This window comes from Xiphophorus couchianus, chromosome 12 (genome assembly GCF_001444195.1).
Source record: "Xiphophorus couchianus chromosome 12, X_couchianus-1.0, whole genome shotgun sequence".
NCBI lineage: Eukaryota > Metazoa > Chordata > Actinopteri > Cyprinodontiformes > Poeciliidae > Xiphophorus > Xiphophorus couchianus.
This window is the reverse complement of record NC_040239.1, coordinates 8,342,112-8,361,101: the sequence shown is the minus strand read 5'-3', so window position 1 is coordinate 8,361,101 and position 18,990 is coordinate 8,342,112. Positions and strand designations below refer to the sequence as shown.

General features: G+C 37.9%; 1 protein-coding gene and 1 long non-coding RNA gene across 2 annotated transcripts in view; both read right to left on the bottom strand.

Annotated features, from left to right (window-relative positions):
* Positions 1-2,917: 2,917 nt before the first annotated feature.
* gas1a (growth arrest-specific 1a) lies at positions 2,918-5,426 on the bottom strand. Its single transcript, XM_028034372.1, has one exon. It carries the CDS (start codon positions 4,846-4,848, stop codon positions 4,063-4,065), a length of 786 nt encoding a protein of 261 aa, XP_027890173.1. The 5' UTR covers positions 4,849-5,426; the 3' UTR covers positions 2,918-4,062.
* Positions 5,427-10,034: 4,608 nt separating this feature from the next.
* Positions 10,035-18,990, bottom strand: part of LOC114154118 (uncharacterized) — a 40,226-nt gene continuing 31,270 nt past the window's right edge. Inside the window, exon 3 of the long non-coding RNA XR_003597495.1 lies at positions 10,035-10,187. This is a non-coding gene — a long non-coding RNA (uncharacterized LOC114154118). The remainder of the gene's footprint in view (positions 10,188-18,990) is intronic.

Below are 18,990 nucleotides of genomic sequence, written 5' to 3'. Positions count from 1 at the left end.
AAAGTGGCAGCTGAAATAGTAGGGAGAGAAACAGCAAGGGTTTCTTAAAAGACCCGCTGATATAGGCAAGCACAGCTAAGGAAAAAGATCCAAAATGAATCATTTTTGTTTTGTATTGGCGTTGGAGTCTTCTGTATTAAATAATTAGTGAATATTACAAGACACAATCTGACAAAAAAAGCATAATTTGGGGGTGTTATATACTGTACTTCATAAAAAAACAAAATTTAAACTACAGAGAAAATAAAACTGCTAATAGCAGAAGACTGATTTTTAATCTGAATATAAACATCAACATGTTAGAGCAGGGGCACAGAGGGTAGTCGTGGCAGAGCCCATTCCATCGAGTACCCTGTGATAACTTAAGGGGGATTAATTCCTAATCCTTTCAGTGAACTTTCCATCTCAGTGCCTCCTCCTATATCTCGGCCATTTCAACTGTCCAGCCACTTCTCCATCACTTTCTGCTGCACAAGGCCAAAACAAACGCCTGTGAGAAATATCGTCAGCGTACATTAGCATTAAAGTTCACAGTAAGATTTGAAAAGGCAAGCTTTAGGCCTACAGTTTATCGATGTAACATTTAGGCAAAAGAGTCCTTAGAGGGGCAGTTCAGGATTTCTGAAGTATGGGTCTTTTAAAACATTATAAGTTGTTCATTTCTTATCTGCGGAAGATAAGAAATTAACTTATCTTCCATGTCCACGACCCAACATTGTAGGGTCATGGATAATTCTGCTGATATTGTATTCAGAGATCTGTTTAGTTTGAGGCAACACTTTAAGAAACTCAGTAGGTTTGTGAATCCCAGCGTGGCACAGTGACAGGATGTCCGGACATGGCTTTACAACATGTAAAGACATGCAAAATCAAAGCCGGGTCAGCGGAGGTGAATAGTAAACAGAGGTCACCAACATTTTACAGATTCACTATAGCTACAGAACTCCAAACTCTATGCAGTCTTCAGTTTACTTTAAGACCAACCATCTTCACACACATCACCAAGTCCAATGTAAAGTGTGGTGTAAAGCAGGGCACCACCGGACTTTAAAGCAGTGGAGTTATGAATCAGGCCTTTCAATCTGAAATCCAGTCGATAAATCTGGGTTTTATACCTTGGATCAAAGTGGAAGGCATGTAGTTGACTTTTTTTTGTAATATGTTACATGTAATTGCATAGAGAGATATAGAAACGTAATTGAATGTGTTATGTTACAATACTCAACCAGGGAAGAAGTGATAAGTGGTTATTTGCTTAGAAAGGCAGAAAAAATAAATACAGATCTTTTGATCTGCTTAGGAAGGATGGCAGATCTGAAGCATTCCCAGTTGGTTTGGAGCACAGCACCTTTGTAAACATTGTGCTATGATAAGCTCAGGGTGAAGGGGTGAAGTGATCTGCATGGGGTGAAGTGTGGGCCGTTTTGTTCGGGAGGCCAAGGAGACAGAGCTTGGGAGTGAACTGAGCTCAGTGAAGCACAGTTGATGGCAGAGATACCTTACACATGCTCAAAGAGCTGGAACACAAACAGCCACAGTTTGTAAATCGAACCCAAAACTACCACACATGCACACACGTGCGAGCACACGCAATCCCCTCTGCGCTCGAGGAGTAAGAGAGGCCATGTTGTCATTTACAGTGTTTAAAGTTCATTCTTGATTTTTAAACTTCAAATGCTGTTTTTTTTTTTTTGTGAGAGCACAAAACTATGAGACAAACTACAACCCAGAATTTACACCAATTCAATTTTAGGACAAGCAAGCAAGTTTTGTGAGATTTTTGGCACTTCATTCTTCTATTCACACATTGTGCATTATTGCAGCCTAATCAACACACGCTGTGCCTTTCCTAAGTGCTGAAACTGCCTGAACAAATGCAAGAAGCAAAAAGAAAGACAAGAAGGGGGTAGAGAAGGAGGAGGAGGGGAGGACAAGCTGGGCTGCTGAGCTATTCTCCTCCCTGGAAAGCTTCAGGCACGGTGGATCGCATTACCGACGCTGCAGGAAACTGACAAGGTATTTCATTTAGAAGTTGCTGCATCTGCAGTCAACAACTAAACAGGCACGGAGTTTTAGTAGCTTGCAATCTATTTATAAAACAAAATTATGTCGAGAAAATAAATTTTTTCTATAATTTTTTTTAGAACACATTTGCTGGATATTTCTAGTTTTTGGAGTGTGAATCACATTAGGGAAACACAGGTAGGAAAATGTTCCCTTCCCAAGCCTGTCACACATTTTTCTCCACTTCTTTTCTTCCAGCGAGGGCCCGAGCAGATCGTTCCCACATGCTTCCCCACCGCTCGGCTCTCCAGAGGTGTCAAGCCGGCCTGAAAGAATGAAGTGCCTCCCCATTGTGCTACCCAACTATTATGTGCTTAACATTTCCATGACAAAGATGCCACTCGACTTCTCCTCCATCCATTCAGCTGGAGGGCCCTTGTCCCCAGTGCTAATAAAACATTTTGCAGCACATCATGGATGTAAAGTACCGACCGAAAGAGATGATTCTGCAACATCCCCCATTTTTCTCCTGTTATTTATTTGCAAATACTCAGAAATCAAATTCAAATGTTACATAAATTTCCCAGTGAAAGATAATTATTTGCAGAAATTTATGTAAGTAAAGGAAATAGAGGCAAAGTTTTTAGCTGTCATTGACTTTCAGGGAAGAGCTGAGTGGTTGGTGACTGTAGAGGGGGAGTTGTTGATTTATGACGACAGTTGTTTTTGACAAAAGGCAGCTAAATCAAGACATTGCAGGTCATTAGGCTATCAGTCAGCAGGGGGAAACTTAAACGAGTGTGTACCACTGTAGTTACAGAAACAGGGGTTGGGAATAATGTCGGCAACATTTTAAAAAAGCCGAAAAGTCTTTAAAAATGTTAAGAAACAACACAAGGATCTCTAACAAAGCTTTTCATTAGTTTTGTCAAATTATTGTATTTTATTTGATTAAAATGGAGCATATTAGCTGAGCAATGCTACAGCTTTCAACAAAAGCCACGATTACTGACAAAAAGTGACCTCTTTTATCTTTAGCCATCATATAAAGTTTTATGAGCAAAAAAAACATTCCACACTGATTTACATTACTGTCATTCAGTAGGCATAAAAATGGTTGCTATTGCAACGTAGTGATCAGAAGTGCACATTAAAAACAAAAAAAGCCTCTTAAGTGCTTGCAATACATCCCATCTAAAATGTTCAGTCTTGTTTATTAAACCTAATTATATTTTTTGTTTGTTTGTTTATTGCATCCAGAGCATCAATTTAGAAATATCTGCGGCTGAGTCAAAACTTTACAAAACTTCATGAATCATCTAGTTTAACACTGTCAAATAAAGCAATGTGGCACAAATAGACAAACAACTCACAGTCACAAATTTTATCTTCAAGTTTCCTTTATGCCTTTGGGGGAAAGGATATCATTAAGGCAATGATACAGTGGATTTAGACATTTGCTTTTAATCTAGACTTTGCATTATGAATAAATCATCTCATAGCCTAAAACATAGAAGATTTTCTGAACAAATAGCAAAGAAAATCTATATTAGCTATACACATATTTACAGTGCATTTACACCATTTTCAGTCAAAATAAATTCCCTTTAAAGCTGAAATTCTCAGTCTCTATACACATGCTGGCTATTTGGAGGCATGTAATAAATTACTGTTTCACTTTTACTCCTGATCTTATTTACAAGTTACATTAAATATTTGTAAATCAGGTATCAGTGGTGCCAAATGGCAACTGCCTTGTCATATACAAAAATAGTTCATACTTTACAGCTAAGGAGAAAGATTGGCAGTGCACAGCTGATTAAGACGGGATGACAATGAGAGTCTGTGACCGGAAAAAGTAGGCGATTCTGTTTAGCTTATCTCATAAGCAAAGCATCTGCAGTGGTGTCAGATCTTTCTAATCCTTTTTTGCAGAGGATTTTGCCGTTATGATGACGAAGAAAACTCTGTTCAGTTTGTCAGGCTTTTACTATAGCAGGTCAATGGATGACAAAAGTTTTGATTGCCTGTTTATCGGAACAATTGAAAACCCTTAGATTAAAGAAGGGGCGATAGACCCAAAATAGAAGCCAACAGGGTCAGACCCCAGCGGCCCGCAGCCGGGAGAGAGGCTCTGCTCCACGGTTCCACTGTGCCGTCCGGGTTGTCATCATCGTCCTCCAGGTCGACCCATTGTCCGCTGCCGTATTCCCTGTCTGGGTCTGGATTGTCGACGCACAGCATCTTCATGCTGCTCTTAACGAACTCACAGATGGTCCTCTCCGACCCGTCGCACATGCACGTCTCTAGCTTCTGACCCTTGGGGATTTTACGCATGTTCGCGATCACATTCCGGCAGGCGTTCGTGCAGATCGCGCCGTTAAAAAGTTTCCCGCAGTGGTGCAAGTAGTCCTGCATGGCGGAGCTGCACTGCGCGTCTCTCCCGCACTGCAGCCGGGCTTCTGTACAGCCCGTGCTGGTAGTCCTCGGCAGGCACGGCTCGATGGCCCGCTTTGTGCGTGCGCATCTCAAGTCTTCGCCGCAGCTGCAGTCCTCCAGAGCCGGGCCGCTTTTGGTCAAGTTGAGCTGAACTAACGAGGAGATGCAGTGGCTGGGACACCTCTTCTTAGCCCCGCTCAGCACAGGTTCGCAGGCCTGCACGTAGTGGTCATATGCGTAGTTGCAACCGGGCTCGTTTTTACAATTTAGGATGGCTTGCCAGCAGATCAGCTGCCGACCGTGGTGTGGGGAAGCCACAGAGAAGTAGCCAAACATCAGAAGCACGCAGCCAAGAGGCCAAACAGCTCTGCAGAGACCATGCATTGAAAGATTGGAGTTTGCCATTATGGCTGCTTGACTCGGCCAGACTCAAAGCAGTGTCATAAGTCCATCCATTGATATTGTCCAATCTGGAGAAGTGTTATTTACTCCGGGCCAGATGGTGCGTTATCGGGCCCGTGTGTGGGCGTTCAACGAGTTGCCACCGTGCCGTGTAATCCCGTCTCCAGAAACCCGTCAGCGCTGATCCACTTGAGCCGGATTCCTGCGCGAACCGTCCGCTATCCGTACATGATTGGGCGTAAAAAACTTTAAAAATTAAATACTTAATCAGAAACTCAGACGCACCGAGAGAGAGAGAGAGAGAGAGAAAAGTTCCCCCAAAAGAGTGGGACAGTTCTCATTACATCGAAGAGGAACAACTGCCTCCACTGCAGCGGGTCTCCGTTGTGCGGATCTCCAGGAACCGGACAGAGAAGCCGGACAAGCCCCGAGTGCGTTGGATCATTAAGCGCTGCTTGTTAGAGGGACTGGAAACAAACAGTACGAGGGGTGAAACAACAACTCTTGTGGGTCTCAAAGTGGTCCTACACTCCCTACCCCTTTGAGCATTTGTCTTTGGCTTTCTCAGCCCCCCTCGCCATACATTTGTGAAGTGCGCCTCATTGGTTGGCAACTTGTTGAGGGTTTGTACGTAATAATGGGCGGGAGTTTATGGTGGGAGGAGGTCGAGTCTTGAGAAAACACTCCATGAGGAGAGGATGAATGCGCCTGAGTGTAGATTGAGTGGTGGGAACATTGCTCCTAATTATGTGGAGACATTATTGCGAATGCTTTTATGTGCTCGGTGGACTAACTGTAATAAAACTGAGAACCCTGAAGTCATAATAAGATGAGATTAGTTGGAATAGAAAGTAGGCTTATTTTTTAAGTTATCTTTATTATCCCAGTTTTCCCATAATACTCAACAGGTTTCCAGTTTTATTTGCGCTTTGGCGATCAGTGGGTGTAACAAGCAGCAGTTACCGTTTTTATATCAGAAAAACAAAAATCATCTTAATATTTTACATGAAACAATAATAAATGTAACTACAGATGTAAGAATACCTTCTTGATTATACTGTGAGAAATTATTCATATACTTGAACCCTTTTCACATTTTGTTATGTGATAACTACATATTTTAGTAAATTTTAATTTGGATTTTATGTTATAGATCAACCCAGTTTAGTTCATAGGTTTTAAGTGGAAGGTCATTGTTGCATGGTTTCAGCATATTTGACTAATACAGATACAGCATCTCTACCTGCTTTGCACTTCCAGGAAACAAAAATATTTGTCCATTTTTCTTTGCAAAGTAGCTCAAGCAATGTCAGATTAGACAGAAATCATCTGTGGCTAGCAACTCCAAGTCATGACAGTTTTTCAGCTGAATTTAGGTTTGTTCATTTTATTATGAAACATGGATTTTGCTTGATCTAAATAATTTCAGAGTGAACCCTACATAACTCTGACATATTATCCATGTTTAGTCAAATGGTTATCCGGCGCACGAAGTGTCTCTGTTGAGGTAAAGATCTCTGCTACTTCACCAAATTACCATCACTTTAGGACTCAATTATATTTAATCAAGAAATGAGCATTTGTTCACTGGAATGATTGATTTTATACATGTAAATAAATCCTCAGTAGGACTTAATCTTTAAAATAAATGGAATATTCATTTTTAAATTTGTGATTTTTATGTTAAGGATTTCTTGATGTTCTGATAAATGATGCATCAATTTTTGGTTTTCTAAGATAAATATGATGTGGCATAGGACTTCAAGGCTGAATCATTATCTATCTTACCAACACAAATGTGGAATTTGCTAAAACTCTGATAATCTCTTGCGGAAACATTTTCACATTATACTATCCCCTGAAGAATACAGATAATCACTCGGATGACATGCTATAGAATAACAGATTGAAGCCCAGAATTTCATAATTGCACATATGAACTGTTCAGAATTCTCACTAATTTAATCATCAAAATCCCATTAACTCCTCCTCAGTTGAGCAGTTGAGGGAAGAAGTTGAGGGAAAATTAATTGAGATATTATGGGGCAGTCACCAAACATCATCCCGTATAATCTGTCATTACAATTTACGTTATGCTAGTTATTCCACCAGAAAATTGGCTGTCAGATGTTGCAAGCTGATTCAGAGATGATTGTTTCAGCTGCAATTTATTGATACAGCAATCATCCCTTCTTTATATCTTTAGATTACTGCATAATTTTTCATTTGCATTGTCAGAAGAAATATTGGACTTTTTATCTTTATAATAAATTTAGGATGTATTTTTATTTCTTTCCGAGTTACGGAAAGTTTCTGTTTATATCGTAGGTTTGTGGTGCCTTTCTATCCTAAAGAAAGATATAAAACTTCAGATATTTCACAAAAAGATACTAACATTCATGGAAAAACCTCACATAACCTTATATTAAAGCATAAAGTATGGCGCCCACCGTAAGAGAGGCTTACAGTATTCAATTATGCTGCATAACTGACCAGTACAGTATTGCAAGGGAACGCAAAAAATTCCCATGTCCCCTAGGGGGCTCTGTAAATTTCAGTGATGTCATGTAACAGAGTAAAAATAAAATTTCACGGTGATGAGGATAGCTGGTTTTCCAATATTTTTTTTGTTTGCTTTTGTTAGAAAACCATATAAGATCAAATAAAACCTAAGAATAAAACGAACTAATAATAAAACCATCAAACATTCTTTCACTTGGTTTTCTTGTTCTTAAACACAATACCAAATAAAACACTTATTACAATTCGCTGATTAGTGTGTTCATTATTGAGCTATTTTTTTCTCTTATGTATACAACTTGATAGACTTCCACAAATCCTCTATTCAAGTATTTCACTCTGACCAATGATCCTTAAGTAAAGAGATAGCAAAAATATGAATAGTTATTTGAACTATTCCAAATTACTGTTTAATCTATCAATTTATATTCAAGTTTTCCAAGTATGTCTGCTGAATAATAAATTGTGTTTGAACTTTTCAAATATTAGCTAACTCTGAACAAAGATCAGCAACATGGACAGAAACCTAAACTCATGCAGCTAAATTTTAAATGCCAAAACAAACCCCTTCTTTTCCAGGCTTGAACATTTATGCCTGGTTATGTACAGTGACTTTTGGTCACTTCTGTACATAACATACTTTAACTTGTATGTTTTCTCTGGGCATCAAAAAGGGCCAGTTAAAGAGGAGACAGTGTTTGTGTTTAAAAATTAGGGCTTTGCAGTTTTTCTTCCACAAGAACTCAGATATCTACTTGGACCTCCTCATCAAAATGACACAAGGGCGTGTGTGCATGTTGGGGTGTGTGTGCGTGCATGCGCGCTCATATGTGGGTGTGAGTAAAATGATAGCCCACATGTTGACACATGAGCTAGAGGAGACCGCTTAGCTCTCGAGGCTTGATGTGGATGGGGGAGTCAAGGGATGAGAGCAACGGGGGCACAAAGGCTGTTTGTATTTCAAACAGAATTCTGATCTCAGGAATGTACCTTAAGGCCATAGCCGTGAGCTTCCCACTGCAAACAATGCACTCAATGTCAGTTACGGCTGGCTAACACAGACGCTGTTGGCACAATTCCAAGCTCCCAACTCGTCCAAAATGATGGATACAGGAAACTCAATACCTCAGGAGTTCATCCTCACTTTTCCCTGCAGCACATAGATTGGAAACACTTCGAATACTGACAAAGGACTTGCAAACACCTTGTCTTTTTCTCCAAATGGTTTTACTATAAGTTTATGGTAAAACATATAATTCTTTTTTTTTTAATTAGTCATTAATGGCTTTAAAAATTTTAAAAGAACAAACTAATCTTGCATCAGCTGTAAGAGAAGAAAAGTAAAGAAAAGTTTTTCATCCTGCGGATTTTCAGAAGGAAACGAGAGCGAGATTAAATCATCTAACTCTTTCATCTGAGCAGCTGTGTGTGCAAACCAGATGTGTTGCACAGAAAGCTGAATGCTTTTACACTGGGGGATCAATAAAACCAGAATTCTTCCCGCAACAGTCCAATTAAGACATAAACAAAATAAAATTAAAAACAAGCTTTGCTGATTCTCAAAACATTCAAATTAGATTGACTAAGTCTAATTAATGTGTATAATGCAGCTCAGCTGCCAGTGATAATTAAGTAAAATGAAAGATAACAGAAATAATAGAGACTTATTTGTGAATCAGTGGTATGGATACTGACATTGTTTGGCAATGTACTAATTATATTCAGATTGTTGTTTTTCCCCATTCATCAAGACAAATGTATTCTGTGTAGACATTAAAAAAATATATAGTAGCTAAAAACAGACAGTTCTATATAATGAATAATAAATATCATTGCAGATGAGTTAAAAAAAAATCAGCAGAAATAAAATGTTTCCAGCTTCAGTCCAATACTGGGTATTCTGCAAACACACAGTCAGACCCATTTTGAACTATCAGGTGAAGATAATGCAGTCTAATGTTTTTATGAAACATTCTGTCTGGCTCTCGTCACTATTTTGAGTGACTGTTGACCACTCGGCAGTTTCCTGACCACGCGGTTGCTCTGCTGTTTCATCAAGCCTGGAACTGTCAGTATTTTTCTAAACACAGGAAACACCAACATTATTTTTATTTTATTTCTTTGTGGATTTGAAAACTGGCTCAAAGCTTTTCTGCTCAGCTACATTTATTTTGTATATGAAGCCACTGAAGAAACTCATACTTCAGTTAACATTTACTTTTCTTTGACATACCAAATATCCCTGAATCAGTGATTTTGTTTCTGTTTTTTAGTCTGTATGCTCTGTTTTCAAACTCCCAGTCACTCATGGCAAATGGTCGATCACGCTGAGCCGGGTTCTGCTGGAGGTTTCTACCTGTTGAAGGGGAGTTTTCTATCATGCTTTTGCTACATGCAGACTCATTATGAGGAAATGTTGCAAAGTCAACAACACAATCCAAAAGATTGTTCACTGTTGCTACAAGCTTGTCCAGGAGGAGTGATTTAGGTTGATGACTTGATGCACTATGATGAGTTTCTTTTGGTAGAAAACTTTAACCAATCTGAACTTGACTATTATTAGATTGAATTAACTTTTTTTTTAGCAAATGCTTATGAAATGAAACTATATAAATCAAATGAATTGAATTTGAAGACGGAGAAAGAAATAGCAGATATAGTTTGACACATTGTACATGTATTTAATGAAAAAACAATTCATGTTGCTATTTTAAAAATGACAAGAACTTTCTGTATCCTTCAAATGTGAAGATTTTTTCAGTTGTCGAGTAAACCGAATCCCAGCAGAACAGAGAAGTTGAAATGAGCCCATGCAGTTCTGTCTGAAAAAGGAAATATCGGAACACAGGAAATGAGTTGGCAGGAATTATCCATTCAAATTGCTTCCTCTTTGGGATTTCAGACACATGATAATGGCCAGTGATAAGTTATTTGGAACACAACCAAACAAGATTAAGAATTCATTTCCTTCCTGATGTCTGCCCTATTAATTTGCCTCCATTTCATCTGTCCTCTTCCGGGGGATTTGTCTTGATTTGTTCGGTTTGGAACTCCAGAGTGACGCACAAGTGATTAAAACCTTAATACTTGGCAGCAAATGGCAGAAATCTGTAAATACGTAGCCTATTTGTAATAAGTTGCAAAAGCCATGAACTGTTTGTTGAACACTGCTGAGCTGGGATTTTCCCTGCAGACTTGAAGATCAACAACACATGCTCTCTTTTAATAAACCCAGATACATATATGTTAGTTTTTTGGAGGAAATTAACTTCATTAATATTGGTTAAGGTTCAATTCAAAGTAGCTTTTCCGGTTTACCTGAAACTATAAGAAGTAGATAGATCCTGCTTCCACCAGACAGGGTAAAATGTGAAATGAAGTGTTATGGATAGGAGTGGGCGATCCTTTAATCAGTGAGATTAGAGTCATCCATCATGTCAAATAGGCAAAGATCCACCTGACCCTCTTATCACAGTTCACTGCCTGAAATTCAGACAGGATTTACCAAAATACATTTTTAAAATAAAAGGGTTTGTGTAAAAAATATATACTTTGTTTAGATTTTCAACTTGACAAATAAATATTGCATATTTATTTTGATGTAAAAATATATTTTTTTAAATCCCAGCGGTATTCTCTCTCCCAGCATCACCAATCTACATGGAAATCTTTAGAAACTGACCTCATGTCAAAGCTATAAATGGAGGTCTGAGTCAGGCGAAGGCAGTCCTGAACACAGATGGTAGGAACAACGTTTTAATCAACACTTCAGGAAAATTACGCCCAGTCACTCAGAAGATTTAGCGAATGGTTTTAGGGAAAATATCAGACCCAGTAATCTCCTATTCTACACAAGCCTATTCATTTTTGACCACAGCAATGTTTACTTTGGAATGCAAGTAAACCAAACCATGATAAGGATGAATTCCTCATGTTAACCATGTATGGTCATATATAATAAATTCAAACATACTTTCTAATGAGGCTTAATGCCAGACTAAAAGTACCTTAATAACAATATTTAAGCAGATACTACAGCAGATAATATGTTTTATTAAATTCCCCTTTTCTGCATCGAAAAACAAAATTCTGTCATATTGTGATCTTAAATGTTGTATTTTTGTTAACTGAAAGCAGAAAATCATCAGAATTATTAGAAATAAAAGTTTTAAAATATTAGTCTGTGTAAAATGCATCTATATAAAGTGTGAACTGAGTTACTGAAATAAATATTTTTTTTCAATAAAATTGGAATTGATTAATTATGATAGTACACAGACAGCTGTGGCCACGCCCACCCTTTTTGATTGTACTTGAACATATTCTATCACCACTGGAAGTCTTGTGATTGTTGTTCCTGTTTTGACAAAGTATTTCTTAGCAGAGAAATAAACTATTTAAAGCTGTTTTTGTCTAAAACACACAATGATAAACAGATGTAATACTGTAAATCATAACACTTTATCTACAGTGGTTCTAGTGCCAGTAAACATAATAAAAATACCTCCATTTCTGAGTTCATTTGCAAAAATATTTCATGCAGCTTTCTTTTCAAGTATTTCCTTGAAAAGCCTTCAGTTTTAACAGCTTGTGATGTGCCCCTTTGCCCTCTCCTTACTCATAGAAACTGTTGTGATGTCTCAACTCCTGGTGTGGAGGTGCAAAATGGATGGTTGAAGAAAAAGACTTGAAGAAGGTGGAGCTCAGTCTTCAAGCTAATTTATTACATTACTTCCATAATTGCGCTGAAGTATGCTTAAGAGTATTCACCCGAAAAGACCTGGGTTAGTTTCCACACAGCCTCCACAGACAGCATATCACACTCGCAGCTGTTGCAACATATGCTGCTCAGAGCCTGTATACGTGGCTGTTTATACAGGCTCAAACGCCTTTCATATCACTGCAGACAAACACCAGCACATATGGACCTACCAGTAAAAGATCTAACCTCCAACATAGACACATGACCCTAATCTTCCAACACAGTGCAGTAAAAAATAATGTCACAGTGTAAAGAAACAACAAAGCAAATGTATAAAAACCACAAGCGCTAAAAAGTTCCTGTCTGCTGTTTAGCTGCCTTGTAGGAATGATGGATACACATGACAAAAGTATGTTGCACACAAAACCTACTCAACCACAAGCTTTGTTATGTCATAATAAAATTTGAGGAAATGGTACTTTTTAAGATGTAAAAGAAAATGTGTGGAAAAAATGATCTATATAAACATTTGGTAATCATGAAGTCTCAAAGTCTTGAGACTTTGTGTTGTTGACTTTGCAACATTTCCTCATAATGAGTGTGCATGTACTGTAGTCTCTGACTCTGTAACCCTTTCCAGACTGCTAGCTCTCAATTTGTTTATTTCTCATTTGCTCCTGAATTTCTTTGGATCTCTGCATGATGTGAAGTTTTTGATGTACTTCACTTTGTCAGGAAGGTCCTATTTAAGGGATGTCTTGATTAAAAACAGGTGTGGCAGTAATCAGATCTCAGTGTGGCTAGCCGCTAGAGAAAGGGAAAGCAGGTGTGATAAACCACAGTTGGATTATGTTTTAGCAAAGAAGGCAATTAATGGTTCACACAGGACCATGTAGGTTTATAACAATTAACATTTTTATTTAAAAACTGCATTTTTGTATGAAAAACATGCAAAACAAAAAAAGACATCAGGAAGGGCGCAAATGCTCATTTCACACCACTGTACTGTAGAGGAATGACTTTATGAACAAAAAGTTCTTTGGAATAAAGTTTAAAATCTTAAAAAGCCACTTTTTATTACAAAACTTAGCACAAATCAGTAAATCAATATGTTATTTATAAAGCACTTTACAAATGTAGCACAAATTTTATTTACATAAGATAAAATAAAAATACAAAATTTAAAAAGGCAAATAAATGTAATTTTTTGGGACAACTAGAATAAGATGAAAGTAGAATTGAGGAAACTTAATCACGATCTTTACACTGATATAGAAAAGACCAAAACCTTAAAACTTTGAAAATCTAAAAACTAAAGGGAATGCACTGCAACCATAATCAATCAAGTTTATCTGCATAGCACATTTCAGCAACAAAGGACTTCAAAGTTATTTCCATCATAAAAACACAAAAATCCATAGTCATAAAAAACACCAGTCAACAACTGAGAAAACTAGTAGCAAACATTACATTTTCATGAGGGCCATCATCAAAGTCACTGATTAACATCAAATGAGTTTGTCAATGTTTCATTTACTATGGTTTAAAAGCAATTCTAACCAGGTGGGTTCTTAGTCTCGACTTAAAGTTTCAGCTGTTTAGAAGTTATTTTTCTGTAATTTTGTTCCAGATTTGTGGTGCATAAAAGCTGAAAGCTGCTTCTCCATGTGTGGTTCTGATTCTGCAGAGAAGACCAGAACCAGAAGACCTGGAGGTTCTGGAATGTTGGTACAATAGCAGAAGATCTTAAATGTATTGTGGTGCTAAGCCATTCAGTGATTTATAAACTAACAAAAGTATTTTAAAGTATATTCTCTGAGCTACAGAGAGCCACTGTAAGGACTTTAGAACTGGAGTGATGTACTTTATCTGGAGGAAACCAAATCTTTATCAGTGTACACAAAACATCTGCATAACCTGGAAAGATATTTTATAATGCAGTTATTAGATACGTGTGAAACATGAGTAGCACTTATGTCAAGGTGGCACATATGTACAGCACATAACACGTGTCTATGCATTGAGCCCGACTGTGCCTAATTTCTCAACATATTCAAAGAAAAATCTCTTGCAGTCAGTCTTGGATTGACTTGTGTACACTGCAGTTTCAGATGGAGAAGAATTTCAGAGCGCAGACCCAATACCAGTGAAAAAAAAAAAGTTCCCCACTGCTTCTCCCTCTGGCACTGCAGTCCACTATAGAGATGTCAAAAAGTGAGGCAGGGAATATGAAACCATAGTATGTTCCCCATTTGGCACGTTCCTGAGGCCCAATGCAGTTATGAGGCCACTTCATAGGAGTGTAAACTGTGTATTTAAAAAGCCGTCATTGTGGGACTAACATTGGCCCTGGCGTAGGCTGTTAGAATAACTGAATGACACAATGGTTTCTTTTCTAAATAAACAGATGTGGGCAGGCTGTTAAAACCTTCATTTTTTTCTCTCTTCCTCTTCCCCTCCTCCAGCCCATCTGTAAGTTGCCTCACTCACTTACTCTTGCTCTCTCTCCTTTCACTCTCACTGCTTAATTTTGCTTCGCTCCGCTCTCGGTGCACATGTCTAAGAAAGGCAAAGGGCCGACTTCCTTCTGCAGCTGTTCAGCACAGACGGGCCTCTATTCCCGCTTTCTGCAGTCAAGTGATACTGGTAGGCTGCTCAGGCTGATTAATTGCTTGTCATACTTAACTCCTGCAAGACCACTGCCCCCAATGCATTCCCTCAACACATACTCTTTCCAACTTTTCCTCCTCTTATTCTGCACATGGAGGAAATGAACTCACCACAATCCTACTGGCACCAGATTCCCACCATATGAACAATTATTCATAAAAGATTACTGTGAAATTCAAAGAGCACTAAGGCTGCATTAAAAATATGACTTTGAGAATAACATAATGTAATGCTTCATAGCTCACTTTATTATTAAAACTCAACAGTACAAACACCTGTAAAACATTTCTCTTATCTTCTTTGGATTTTGCTGAAATATTCAGCCTGTTGGATAGATTATTACTGCAATAAATGCTCACACAGATTATAGTACCAAGGACGCTACAGGTTGCATCAAGCAACCAGAACAAGCATCTAGTGACAGGAGAGAGTCGATCCCATCAAGTCACTAAATGTGGGGGATGAAAAACAGAGTACATATACTGTAGCTAGTTAATAGCTCTTTCATTTGCTCTGTCTAGGCTGGGTCAAACACAGGAAGGCAGGGTCAAGGGAATCCCTAGAAATAAGCATGAAGTCCTTCCAAGAGACTGTTACACGTAACAAAAATGCTTGGCCAGGCGTAATTTCTAAGAAGGGGAAAACAAATGGAGAACATAAGAACGTACAGAAAGCAACGTGCAGAAAGCAAGTTTTTAAACTTGCAAGACAAAGTAGTAAGTGACTAGTATGTCCTTTAGTAGTCCAAGCCTACAGCACTGCAAGTCGAAGTCAAAGATTTAACAGAAAGAAAAGTTTTAAGTCCACTTCAAACTAATTAAAGGCAGTCAATGTGTTTGCCTCATGGACAAAAAATTGGTTCAAGATAGAATTATTTTGTGCTAAGCAGTATCATTGTATGATATTGTGACAGACTAGATGAGAAAGGATTTGTAAACTCTACATATATCACTTTTACAACTACAACAAGCTATATGTTTTTTGTTTCAGTTGTTGCTTTGTTGGTTAAAAAAAGGAAACATTTTATGTTATCTATTCTTGTTTTAAAATTTAGTGAAAATACAGTGAAACTGTAGTATTTTTCCTCAAGATTGTGACACTATGAGAATCTTTTCCTGGCCTATGCCTGAAGGAAATTGAAAGGATAGAAGACAAATACTCTTTGAGCTAGAGAATGACTGAAAAGTTTCTTAACCGAATTAAGGTAAACATATGAAGCATATGGATTTCTACTATCTTTCAGTCTGAATACTCTGATAATTTTTTGCTGGTGTCCCAATGAAGTTGTGCAGGAACACATTCCCAGCTGGTTCTGCAATGCTGATAAGGCAGCGTGACTGCCTAGTGACCAAATAAAAAACATATGCCTCACATAGTATCAGAAATACCTCAATCCTCTGTGAACTCTTGACTGCAAAAAGGGGATTATTGGGATAACACCGATGTGACCAGTCCAGAGAGCATATGCTGAGGATCAAAAACAGGCCATTCCATCAAATTTAAGTACTTTAGTTTTGTGGTACATTTGGAGACTTTTAATATTTTAATTTTGATCCTATTTACATTTGCAGCTGCAGTAGTAGAGCAGTTTACTAGCAATATAGTGGCTCCGCTCCTGGTCTGAACGGTACACAATCTGTGGGTGCTTTTTTGCATCTAGAAATGGACAATATAGAAGCCATTAATATATAAGCTCTAGCTTCTATATTATAGTTTATAAACTCTGGATCACTTTCTTGAGTTTTACTATTTTTGGGGTATATTTGTCAATACATCTGAAATGATGGAGCTTTATCATCGGCAGTGTATTGAACTACGTGATGCAGCTCTGACAGCTGAGGAAGGAAGAAATCTAAAATAAGAAAAGCATTGATTCAGTTTCAGTTCTTGAATGGGCAGCATAGTGTAGGGGTAACAGACAGAATACTTATCTGTCAGTTACTCCCAAAAAAGTACAATAGTTAAACCACACTGAGCTATGATTTACTCTAGTTGTTAAAACAAAAAATGTCCATTCTTAGCTGAACCAGAAGCCTGAACACATTTTCTTTTCTGTTCCAAAGTTGACATGTTCATCTACTTTATTATCTAGAAAAATTCTTTGCAACACATGTAATGTTCCTGGAAAGCAGTGTTTAATCTTATCCACTAAAATGTATGTCATAATCACCTTAGTTGGAAGTAATTGTTGTGCAAGAAGACATCTGTGATAGAGGATTCAACACCAGTTCATCATGATGAACCTGGTGTTTATTGACTATTACTGAACATTAAAGTCTTACTCATAAATTTCACTTTTTCCCTCCTGAGTAGGAATCCTAATGTTAAACAAGAAACACCTCAGTGCTGATGTTTTGTCACAACATACCCCGTCAGTGTCAGCTTTCGACTGATAACAGCTAAGCAATAACTCTGGTGGGGCCCCAGATGGCTTTGGACAGATTCATCACAACTAACACCCCAGGTCAGCTCCAGGTAATCCATCAGGCTTCTGTCCTGCACTTAGTTCACACTGAGGTTACATTTCCACTGACACAGTTTATGGTTTCGTGTAAACGTGTGGCCCAGGGCTCTGGTGGTGCATTAAAGTAAAAGGGCCTTAGCAAAGTCCAGAATGGAAATTAGAGCTGGCATGTAAATGCCTGTAGTCTGCAACGGAGTTTACACGCATGCAAAAATACAAGCCAGTACAGAGCCATTAGATGCTTTTTGTTGTTTTTCTTATGGTTTCTATTTATTCTGTGCTTGGTAAAGCTCCTAGCCTGTTACTGCATTATATGACGTTGCATTTGACTTAAATCACAGAAGCAACTGATAAACATAAAGCAGTCAACAGCTTCTTTACTCAGCACCCTGAGCGATTCCAAACATGGGAGAGCTTGGAGAAACACGAGCCCAGGACAAGCTTGAGCTGCATGTTTGCTGTGGGTTCCTCATGGCAGCAGGAAAGAAACAAGTGACACAATAGGGGTTGTGACAATACATCCAGCTCAAGAGAGGAGACGGCTCATTATATTGACAGCAAGAGGAAATTTGATCTCAGCAGCATTTTTAGGTAACCCAATATTGTTTTGTTTTGTTTCCACAGTGTAGAGATTCCACAAATGACAAACTGTGTTGAATTCTCAAGGAAGGTTTGACTAGACCATACATTATGGTTTTCATTCATTTTTCAATCTCTTTTATTGTCTTAACAAATAAAATAAATTCACAAGTCCCAAACTGTGTTTTAATACATCTCTGTTCAGAGTAGAATAATATTGTTTAGGTTTGACTAATTCGATAAATTAGTTTTAATACCTATTGAAATCTAAGGTAGAGCTAATGTAACAATTAAAGAGATACACAAAAATATCCTTTTTGTATTAACATTTTCAAACAATCATACATCTAAGGCTGTGCTTCAAAGAATTTCTGATCATAACAGATTTTTGCTGTGAAATCACTAGCTAATTTATTTAATTATATTTTGTAAAAAATAATGATCTACTGATCATTTCATAAAGTTCAACACTAGTGCCCCCAAGTAGTTAGATGATTAGTAATTAAATTAATCAGAAAATTGATTTGGCTTCCGTCCCGTGTTAGCCTCTTCGAGCATTTGGCATGCCGAGATCAGAAAATTATCAGTTGAGGTTGAGCACCATAGAGAAGAAGTGTCATAACTGTAAAATTTGCAGAGCACATGTGTTAAATATCTATGGCAAACATGGCCATCTAGTTTAACAGGAAATTATGAAAATCGGCAACATGGAAGAAAACAACTTAGCTGTTTCTGAAGTGGAAATAACAGTCCTTTACACAAATGGCACAGGCAATCTTAACCATTTAAAATTTATTTAAAAGCCTTTCCTATGGTATGCCATCATTCAGTCAGGGGCTGGTTTACTGCTTGGTGGGAATAATGTGCAAGACAACTCCCATGATGTAACATACATTCCAACTATGTGCAATGGGCTTAAACAAGCAATTGTTTTTAACAAAGGCAAATTTTGGAAGAGTCTGCTTTTACACAACTTCACCCAGTCTCCTGAGAATTGTGCAGCTATTTTACAGTTTTTCTTGAGACCACAGTCATAAATCATCCAAACAGTACTCAGACTGTGAAACCTAGTCTCTCTGTTACTTTGTGAAACAATGAGGATGAGTTTGAATTTTATAAAAGATTTATCGACACCCCATTGTTTCTTTACTGGATGTTTTCCTGATCTTCCTTCTCACAAGGACCTTGCACATATCATTGCTGATAAAGC